Source organism: Simochromis diagramma, unplaced genomic scaffold, assembly GCF_900408965.1.
Source record: "Simochromis diagramma unplaced genomic scaffold, fSimDia1.1 OVJJ01000802.1, whole genome shotgun sequence".
Classification (NCBI taxonomy): Eukaryota; Metazoa; Chordata; class Actinopteri; order Cichliformes; family Cichlidae; genus Simochromis; species Simochromis diagramma.
In genome coordinates, this window is record NW_024387492.1 from 9,163,926 (window position 1) to 9,173,857 (window position 9,932).

At 42.2% G+C, this 9,932-nt stretch overlaps 1 protein-coding gene across 2 annotated transcripts; it reads right to left on the reverse strand.

The window, feature by feature from the left end:
- Positions 1 to 83: 83 nt before the first annotated feature.
- On the reverse strand, positions 84 to 9,704 carry LOC120725334 (jun dimerization protein 2-like). 2 transcript variants are annotated; one of them, XM_040018170.1, is made up of 4 exons: positions 9,572 to 9,704; positions 1,772 to 1,989; positions 1,354 to 1,458; positions 84 to 1,159 (listed from the first exon to the last, which is right to left on the reverse strand). In XM_040018170.1, exons 2-4 carry the CDS (start codon positions 1,964 to 1,966, stop codon positions 968 to 970), a joined length of 492 nt encoding a protein of 163 aa, XP_039874104.1. In that variant the 5' UTR covers positions 1,967 to 1,989; positions 9,572 to 9,704; the 3' UTR covers positions 84 to 967. The 2 variants fall into 2 exon arrangements, with proteins under 2 accessions (XP_039874104.1, XP_039874105.1); XM_040018171.1 differs by lacking the exon at positions 9,572 to 9,704 and adding an exon at positions 2,154 to 2,177.
- Positions 9,705 to 9,932: the final 228 nt, after the last annotated feature.

A 9,932-nucleotide genomic window follows, 5' to 3' on the forward strand; every position in this document is an offset into this window, starting at 1 on the left:
GCAAATTCAACTTCAGTATATTGCAATATTGCATTTTTACAGGTGTAACGTAATGGAAGGAAAACATAAATAAAAGGTCTTTCTTGTAGTTAGAAAATAAAATTTAATCTATTCAGAATATCAGTTTATACATAAAGAGAGATGCAGAACAGACACTGAAATACTGCTCAGCTGAGGAGCCTCTACTCCTTTTCACAGCTGTTTGACAGCGCAACATGACAGACTGCAAAGACTGAAAGACAAATCACATCAAGTGATTCACAAGCATTTCATATATGTTTATGTATAGAAAGCAGTATAAAACAAGTACAATAATGGACAGACAACAAGTCCAAAAAATAAGGGTGTAAACATTTTGTGTATATGTGCTTTTCATGACGCCAGCGTCACCACAAATCGGATCAACCGGTAACTGCCATCGTCGAGGCAGGGTATAGAAATAAACATTGAAAAAAAACAAAAAACCTCTACTCCGTTTGGTGTATCTGTAATGAGTATTTTATCCTAATAACTCTACACCTGTATATTTCAGCTAGCATACATTAGGAAAACTGCAGAACACTGCACTGAAACAATGCCACACAATCTACGCAGGGCTTTTGTAACAGAGCACCATAGTGATATTAGTGTGTTTCCTCAGCGCTGTTTCCAGTCATACTCTACTGTTTCCATTGGTCCCTTTTTTGTAGAGATGGTTGAAGTAACAACGAGGCACAGCGGGTATCAACAACAACACTTAATGTGGAGATGAACCTGGGTATTTCCAGTCTTCCAATGGACAGAGCCAGCTCGTGTAGCAGTACTGAGGAAGCCCCACAACCTCAGATCTTTGGACAAAGTCTCCAAAAGTCTCCAGCTTGGAGCTCAAGTGCTTCTTTAGAAATGTATTGCCAGTTATGTTAACATATAAACGGCAGCCACGGTGGTGCTAGTTTGGGCTTCAGGAACTTCCCTGGTTTCTATTTTTTCACTTGGTTTCAGAGGACAGCTGCTCCAGCAGTGGGTTGGCCTCGCTCTCAGGTGTTTTGACGCTGTCGGTCCTCACGATGCATGTCGGCCGGTGGAGATTGAGCATCACCATTAGCTGCTGCCTTTCCAGACGGAGCTCCTCGATCTGGGCTTTCAGCTCCGAGTTCACCATTTCCAGACGTTCCGATTCCTGGACAAAGGCATTCAATTAGTACATACTACTGGAAAAAAACACCTCACAGAGGACAATCTTACGCTTAATGAGTTGATATTGAAATTTGAGGACAAAAACTAATCTAACCACAAACATGAATAAGTGGTTTGAGATCATGAAAAATGATTTTGTTCTGCTCTTCAGCGTGCAGTGCTGAATCATGAACTCACCCTTTGAAGGAAGTCAGTCCGTTCCTTCTTTTTGTTTCGGCATCGTGCTGCAGCAACTTTGTTTTTCTCTCGTCTTCGTTTCCTCCTTTCTTCATCTTCATCCATCTGCAAATACAAAGTATCATTAATATTAAAACAGAAGAGGTTTTTACATTTTACTGTTCTTATTTTTCCATTTCAATCACAGGTTGTACAAAAAAGTGGACACAGCCACCCTGAGGTTACCCCTTGGCTTACTGATTTGAAGCCATGAGTTTGACACTGGCTGCTACCATGTCTTCTGTTTTTGTGACCATACTTGGGTGACAGACAAAAATGACTCTTAATGATAAAACGATAAAGCCTGACTTGATTGGCTAATACTCCCATGACATTCACGTTTCACACACTCTATTTCCTCTTTTCTCTTCCTCCTCACCTCTGTCTTGATGGCCAACGGCCGTTTCCCCAGCCTGCCCAGGAAGTGCAGCGGAGACAGCATGGTGCCCAGCTGGCGGAAGTCAGCCAGCTTGAGTTGATCGGTGAGCGTGGTGGCCGAGATGCCCGCCAGTGGCCCCAGACTGGGAAGGGAGCCCGCCGCCAGCGAAGGGTCAGGTATCTGTCCCGGCATCATGTCCAACCCGGCCACCACCGCCGCTGTGGGAGGGGAGGGGAAGAGGCGAGGGGGTAAAGAGAGGAAGGAAAAGAGAAAAGAGGAAGAGGGGGATGATTAGGATGAGAGTCAAGCCTAAAAACAACTCGCTGACAGTGAAAATTCAGCTTTTTTTTCTCCACCACAGAGAGAAGCATAGTGCACACACCTATTTTAAATACTTGAGTCTGTAAATCTTCAGTTCTAAAAGGAGAAATAATGAAATTAATTAAAACAAAGTTTTTTAAGACTTCATGGTGCCAATACTAATATTTTTTCTATTTAATCATAATGCTTTGTTATCAATTTCTGCTCACTTTCACAAAGGAAAAGAAATATTCATTATAAATACTAACTTAATTTTTTAAAGTCTTCCAGCCCACTACCTTATATCTGATCTATCCCTGCATCTGTACTGATAGCTACGGTTTTATTCATACCAAAAACCATGTCATGGGTGCATGCATTTTTCTTTGGATTCCCCCCCCCCCCTTTTCTGACTCCGTTATGATAACATAAACATTTATACTTATTATACTGCAGCCATCTGACAGCATCTTTTGTCTTATTATGATGTTATACAGCTTGCCTTTGACACACACTCGTTTTTCACCATTTTTTGTCTTCGTCATCAAATATCTTTGTAAATACTGGCTGCTGTTTCTAAGAATGATTTCAAAATGATTGTGTTGACAGCTGTGTTATCTTTTCAGTAGGCAGCGGGTGAAGAAAAGAAAACACAAAAACCCAAACACACTCACTCACACACACACACACACACACACACACACACACACACACACACACACACACACACACACACACACACTCACACACAGACAGTGTAAGCAGCAACATACTCATTGCTGTAGCTTCACATGCAAAAGGAAGCAACGAATAAAACTTTTCAAAAAGCTTTTGAAGCTTTTTGATCTAAAACACAGATCCATCTTATCTTAACTATCGTCTTTTACCGTCAGATAATTTACAAAGAAGTTTTGATCTCTGTTCATTTTTTTTTGTTTTGTTTCCTCATGAAAAGGTTTTAAAAGTTATGAAAAGCATTTGTGCCAAAACAGAGCTGGGTAACACTCATGCATTCCATCACCACCCCTCTTCCAACAATTTGGGGTATTTTAGAGGGTTTGACCACAGTACTTTTTAATGTAATCAGGCAGGAATGAAGGACAGAGGAGAAAAAGCAGCATTCACGCAGGCATAAAGGAAGTGGCTGGAGAATTAAGACGTCTCTCTAATTACTGTAAGGCAGAGAGTTGGAAAACTTCTGATGGCCAAATAAAAAACAAATGTTCCAGATGAGAACAGTGTAACATGAACCGACTCTACTCTGTCCATCCCTGCGATCTCTGAGGAGAGGCAAACTGAGACCCACTGACTTTACTCTTACTGTTCCGCATTCGAGCAGAAAATAAAGGCACCCAAAAAATGGCAATTGTAAGCAAAACACTGGCAGACTATTTCACCTTTTCAGAGGGAATTACAAGTAGATCTAATCTATTTGACTAAATTCCTGCACACCTGATACTTCAACTTCTTTGGGTACACTGACAAAACATAGGCTCAACAGCCAAACTTGCAAATGGTATCAGATGGTATCAATGCAACTTTGGCGTTAACAGTTTAATTCACATTTGCTTCTTCGGCATTCAGCCGTAGCCGAACCTCCACAGGTTAGGCACCAACTGAACAAAGCACCTCTCACACCAAACCAACAAAGACATGTATTGTGAAGTGCTACAAAAACAGCTAACTTTGCTGGTGGGTAACTAGCTGACAGGCTGACTGTATTTAAAGTTAAAGTAGTTAAAGTTTTTCTTTCATTGCTACCCCTTTTTCGCTGGGCTGAAAGACTTTCTGTATTACAAAGGCCATGGAAGAGGTAATGAAAAAAGCAGGGTTATGTAACTCTATTCTAATGTACTCCACCCTGTGCATGGGCTGGTCCCAAAGTGTTTTTACAGGCTCACTAGAGTTTACTGTCGTGCATGGCGGAGACCGAATCCAGCAATCAATATGGAACCTCTGAGATATATATGAACTAAATAAATCAAATTATTTTGTCTGTCTAATTTGCACTAGAATTCATTCATTTAACCATCTGCATCAAGTGTGGTGCAGAGGTCAGGTCTAAAACAGCCCTATAACCATAAATTTGTTAAGCTAAAACTTCAGATCACATTTAAACTAAAGCTGCAGTGCACGCACAGTAAAAATAAGCTAATCTTGCTAATTCTTTTGATTTGTCAGAAGTCTGCATTATGTATTAAACCCAAGGACAAGTTGATGTGTGGAGCCAGTCCCTCATGAGGCATTTTATTACTTAAATCCCAACTGCCCCCTCTCTCTCACCCTATGTATACTCCCATTTACACTGCACTTGGCAGCAGCCTGTTGTTTTTGCTGGAGAGGAAAGGAACAAGACAGCCCTGGTTAAAGAAAAAAAAAAACCCTCAGACAAAATTCCTCCTCTCTGAAACTCACAGGAGTGTTGTAGTGGAGTGGAGGGTGCCAAGGCCAACTCGTTCTAAAGAAAGAGTGTGTAAGAAAAGTAAATACAGACAATAGTGGCGCTGCACAGCTAGTTGCTGATCAATAACTTTAATGGAATTCAAAAGACGGGATCCAAACTAAATTCCGGATTGAGAGGAAAGCCACAAGAACTGAAGCTTCTTTTAGGAATTACTGAGCAAACTGCTCTGAGAGCCAAAATAGAGTCTAATATCAAAGTTGGCCAGACAGTCAGGATTGGTTTACAGACTCAAATTAGGCTCCAACCTGGACAAACAATTTTTCAAGGGAAGCTGACATTGAAGAAAATATGTTAATTCAAGTATAATCTTATTTTATGTCGATTGGACTGGCTCAACACACCCTAGTGTAACCTAACTCTGCACTGTTAGATACGTTACAAGGAAAATCCCCCATTCCTCAGTACGGCGTGTTGAAACATGCAGTTGAAGTCAGCTCTTATATAGACATACACAGGCGCTGATTATATAAACTTAAATAAATCTCACATTTGACTGCACAACATGAGATCACACAAATCAAAAGTGTGCAGAGACAGTTTTTGCCAGCAGCCTCTAGGACAAAGGTGAAATGATGCATAAAAGAAGATGACTATCAGTAGGAGACGTGAAAGTTGAGTTATACACCATTCCACACAATTAAGCTCCACTGTAAACTCTAACACATAACAGGCACTCAATGTGTCTCGGTTCTGAGTTAAACATGACTTTTAAGTTGAGTTGAGTAGAAAGTTTGTTGTGTTTAATCTGTTCCGTCTGCCACACAAGTGTCTAAAAAAAAAATCCCCTTTTGCAAATTCAACACCCATTCAAGCCTTAAGACATGAAACCTCACAGAAGCTTCATCTGTACAACACAGGGAAAGTTTGCTGATGCATGTCTTGCGGGGTGTAATTATACATAAAAGCATGAGTCAAAGTGAATTTTACATTTTTCAAAAAAGAGGGTACTTTTCTCCTTTTCTTCTGTCAGCAGCAGCCTGCAGCCAAAGATTAGTGGTCAGCGTTTGATGATGCAACGGCCTTACTGTGCTTTTGCAGTCGAGCAGAAAAGCCAGTGCCACAGCTTTTAGGTCCACTGCAGCCTCGGACAAAGACACCTACACAACACCAGCAGCAGTGTGGGCACCGCTAGCTCACTGAGGGGACGTGAGCTGAAGCCAAGGGCGGTGAACGGAAACATCACGTATTAGCTATGAAATATAGGTTCTGGCATTAGCCCAGAGCCAATTTAACTGCATGCGAGTTAGCTGAAGGTGTGTGCGTGCTCACGTCTTTTGCTAGGCCAAATGTGTCCATTTCCTGAAAGCAATTAGAAGTACCAAAGAATTCAGGCTCTTATAGACCAGCAGCATGACTGGAGGCCCCGTTATCCTCATTCTTTTTAAAGACTGCCTGAGATGGTCAGAGCGAGGATACAGGGGTTTTCATAGGCTACTCATTACCTGTACATAATACTGCAACCATTATGGCAACTGAAAACAGAAGTCAAAACTGCTTGCATTACGGGAAAGACATGCATGCTTCCCTTGATGCCATTTTGCCACCATTTGTCAGCACACTATTAGAGTCTAATTTTGGATTATTAAGTCGTTGCATGGGCCACACACACCAGTGCACACCTTGCAAAAGTGCTTCTACAGCTCCAAACTCAACATGAGCCCTGAAAATGAGCAATGAGCATAGAGGCTGTGGCCAAGGAACACTCTCAATCTCCGGCCAAGGTCTAGGAGATCATCATTACCGTCTGCACTCAGTCAGGCTGTGTGTTGAGTTACAGCCTTTCGCAATCCTCTGAGGAAACCAGGGAATTTGGCACCAGCTTTCCTCAAGAACAGGACAGTCCAAATATACAGTGTCAACATTCCTCCAAGCCCTCATTATATTTTCATTGGAGGGACAGGACAAGACGCAGACATGGGATTAATAGGTGCTGGTCTGATGGAAGATGAGTGGAAGTGATTTTTTTTTTTTTTTTTGGGGGGGGGGGGTATTCTTGTGGGTTAAATAGCTGCCGAGACAAAATTAACTTTACCAGAAATTCCTCTTATGGAATTGACTTAATACCCCCAAAGCAATTCAGTCCACAGCTAGTAATAGCAATACTTTCCCTTTACAGTTTGGAGTGAGTGGGATGGAGTGCAGCACATGCAGAGCTTATCTTTTGTTGAAATTACACAAGAGAAGCCCATTTAACTGCTGCATTTTATTGCAGACTTTGACCTGAGAACGACATTTTTTCCAGGCAAATCCAAACACTAAACACCTGCAGATATGCACAAAGCATGCAGGCTGTGGCTGCCATCATTTAAACATTAGTATGTGATCTTTGGCTGTGTTCCTGCTTGGCCTGCTTCGTGCCATTCAAACAGTCGCACATCTATATTCTGCATCTGGGTGGTCCTGGTCGAGTTATTATAACGTTACTATTTTTCCTCCATGCTGTAAGTCAAGATTAGACTGTGCATGGCACAAAGCTTAGGCTTGGCTCAGACACGGATTAAAGGAGTCAAAATGCAAAATGCTGGCAAAAGCCTTTTTAAACGTATGGATTTCACATCTATGACAAATCCAAGACAAGTCCTGTGCAATCTCTGACAACATGATATTGGCCAACCAAGTCCAGAAAATTAGATTTAATGCTGCCTGTTGAAACAATCTCAGTTCTTATGTAACTTGTGGTTGTCACTTTAATGAGGTTTCATACTTTGTCCTCTAGTGTTTCCTCATCCGCCTCATGTCAAGCAGACACTTGTACAGTGCAGACACTGGAGCGATCAAACAAGCCGTTCAGTGCTTTTATTCCTCTCAAAGACTAGAAGCTAAAAGGTTTATGTTTAGCTCCACATTTAACACAAAGGGTTCCATTAATCTTTTTTTTTTTCTAAAGGGTCCTTTTATAAGAAACACCAGTGTTTCTCTCAGTAACACCTTTGGACATGTGGCTGTTTGCTTCCACAGTTTGCATCTAGTCTCCTTGGCAAAAAGGTTTTTACAAACCATGTGGAAAGGCTTATGGGGGACTACAATGTGATACTGATAATGTGATACCCATAGCAGTGAATGGCTGCTCCCCCAGCATTTTAGTATTAGCACCACTGAGCCTGGCTGTTGCATAGTTGGCTCGCTCGCCTGCAATGCGTCTGCTGTCTATTGAGTGTACTGAGGTGCAGCTTGGCAATTCTAGCTCTCCAGAGACACACTGGAAGGCATTTCTACTTAAAATAAACTCTGTGCGCCCACGTCCAGCCTCACAGCCCCGTCGGCCCCGCGCTGCCTGTCGGCTCGCCAGCCCTTCCCCATTAATCCACTGCAGCGTTCCATTTATGCAGAAACCATCCTACGGATGTGCCCAGGCAGGCGCTGGGGCATTTAAACCCTCTGCAACATGCTCATTCACTTAGACCCACACAAACACAGACACAGACACAAAGGAAGCATACAGTATATAAAGAGCACACACGAATAGTTTCCCCTGCGTGGCATATAGCTGTACGCTGCACCCGCTGAACGGTATGCACCTCCATATAGGAAAAAGCTGAACCTATGAACTTGCAAGTGACAACCATCCCCTACCAATCATTTTTCCAATTCCACGATTGGCCTCTAACCTTGAGGTCAACAAGGGCAGATAAGCTGGCCTGGATACAGTTACATATACAGTAAATCTTTTTATAAGAAGTTGATAAGGGCGTGTTTTTCAGTAGCTCACACCATCAGCAAGAGGAAAACAAACAGTCGCTGTAGTAAAAAAAAAAAAAAAGTCAAGGGCTGGAGTATGTTTATCTGATATGCAAATATACATCTAAGCGCCACGCGCGTGCACACACACACACACAACCCCCACCCCCCTACACACAAACAGAGTTTCCTCTCAGCTCCCAGAAAACTATACTCAAGCATTTGGGGGCCAAAGCAAAGACTACAAATGTAAGCCAATAGGAACACACATTCTTGGCTGTACTCGCATGCTCCCAAAGAAATCTCACACTTCATTTGCATTACTTATATTTCACGGTGAGCTAACAGCACCAAGATATTTTCTTCTCAAGAGAGCATCTCTGATAAATCGCATCTAGATCTGTCTTAAATTGATGCAACTTTGTTTGGAAAGTTTTGCAATCTCCAGTGGACCCCTTATTTTGTTGTTAAAATGTCATGTTAAAGACAGTTTTTAAGGATCCGACAAAAAAAAAAAAAAAACACCTTTTCTCTCGTTTCCCCCGTTTTGTTTCTGTTTTATGTTATTATAATGTAATAACTTTGGGGCTGACAAACCAAACAGGAATAAAATAAATAATGGGTGTTAATTCTGCAGACCTGACCTGCACGTCTTATCTTACAGCTCCCTGCAAAATTTTTGCATGGAGAAGCTGGACTGGACTAAGAGTCCGATATTAACGCTAATGCACAGAATGACTGTACAAAAACTTTTCAGACACATGTTTGCTGAAAGTGAAAGGGTACAGCCTTGCAGAGCCATGTAGCTCGCTGTAACAGGCTAGCGTAGCTAGCGGTTAACTTTGAAACTCTCAATGAGTGTAAGCCGTTGCATAACTGTCTTCAGAAAGCTAACCGACGCTTGAGTTTAGCAACACAGAAAGGAAGAATCCCGAGATGAAAATACACCCTGACACAAGCGGGCTATAATTTAGCTAACGAGGCTGTAAATAACGAGCTATAAAGCGACAGTTGCTACAACAGTTGTAACAACAACGGGCTTAATGGTTGCGGACGCAACAAATTGACTTCTGCGGTAGGAGCACGGAAAACTTTAAAACTGTAAGGAAACTAGGACTTTCTCGAGCAGCTGAGTGACAGTAGGTTTTAATATAGGAATACGTACATAAATGTCTCACGGGAATTTGTAATACATACCGAGGAAAAAATGCACTGTGGTAAATGTCTACAACGTAGTAAAAAAAGTGTGAGAAAAATGCAAAAACACGAAGCCTGGCATTTTAGCTAAATACGAACACAGAAACAAAGACTAGGAGGCAACGGCAGCACATATCTCGACGCTTCGCCAACACACTTACCTGTTGTAGGTCCAAAAAAATCCGCAGTATTAGGAGGACCGTGTGGGAGTCAGGAGTCGGATGTGGGGTTTTGGGACTAAGTGAGGTCGTTGCATCAGCCCGTTTAAGTACTGAACTCGCTCAGGAATGCGGAACTGCTGCGTCAGACGTAAGCATGGATGAAAATAGGAGGACGACTGAGGCCCCGCCCATAGCAACAAGAAAACATACACAGACTGCGGAGAGGAAAGTTTCAGCCCGGGGGACACACGGAGAGAAAGAGATACGCACTCCCGGGTAAATACACATCTGCCACGGCAATAAACGAGTCAATAAATAAAATTGTGACTGTAAACACACCGCACTCATCTTAGCTGCGGGT

Excerpts from the sequence above, each read along its gene's own strand:
- LOC120725334 (XM_040018170.1), bottom strand. The coding sequence starts at position 1,966 with ATGATGCCGGGACAGATACCTGACCCTTCGCTGGCGGCGGGCTCCCTT. Across the intron at positions 1,459-1,771 it reads CGTTGGCCATCAAGACAGAG|ATGGATGAAGATGAAGAAAG; the intron begins GTGAGGAGGAAG and ends TTGTATTTGCAG. Across the intron at positions 1,160-1,353 it reads GGACTGACTTCCTTCAAAGG|GAATCGGAACGTCTGGAAAT; the intron begins GTGAGTTCATGA and ends GCCTTTGTCCAG.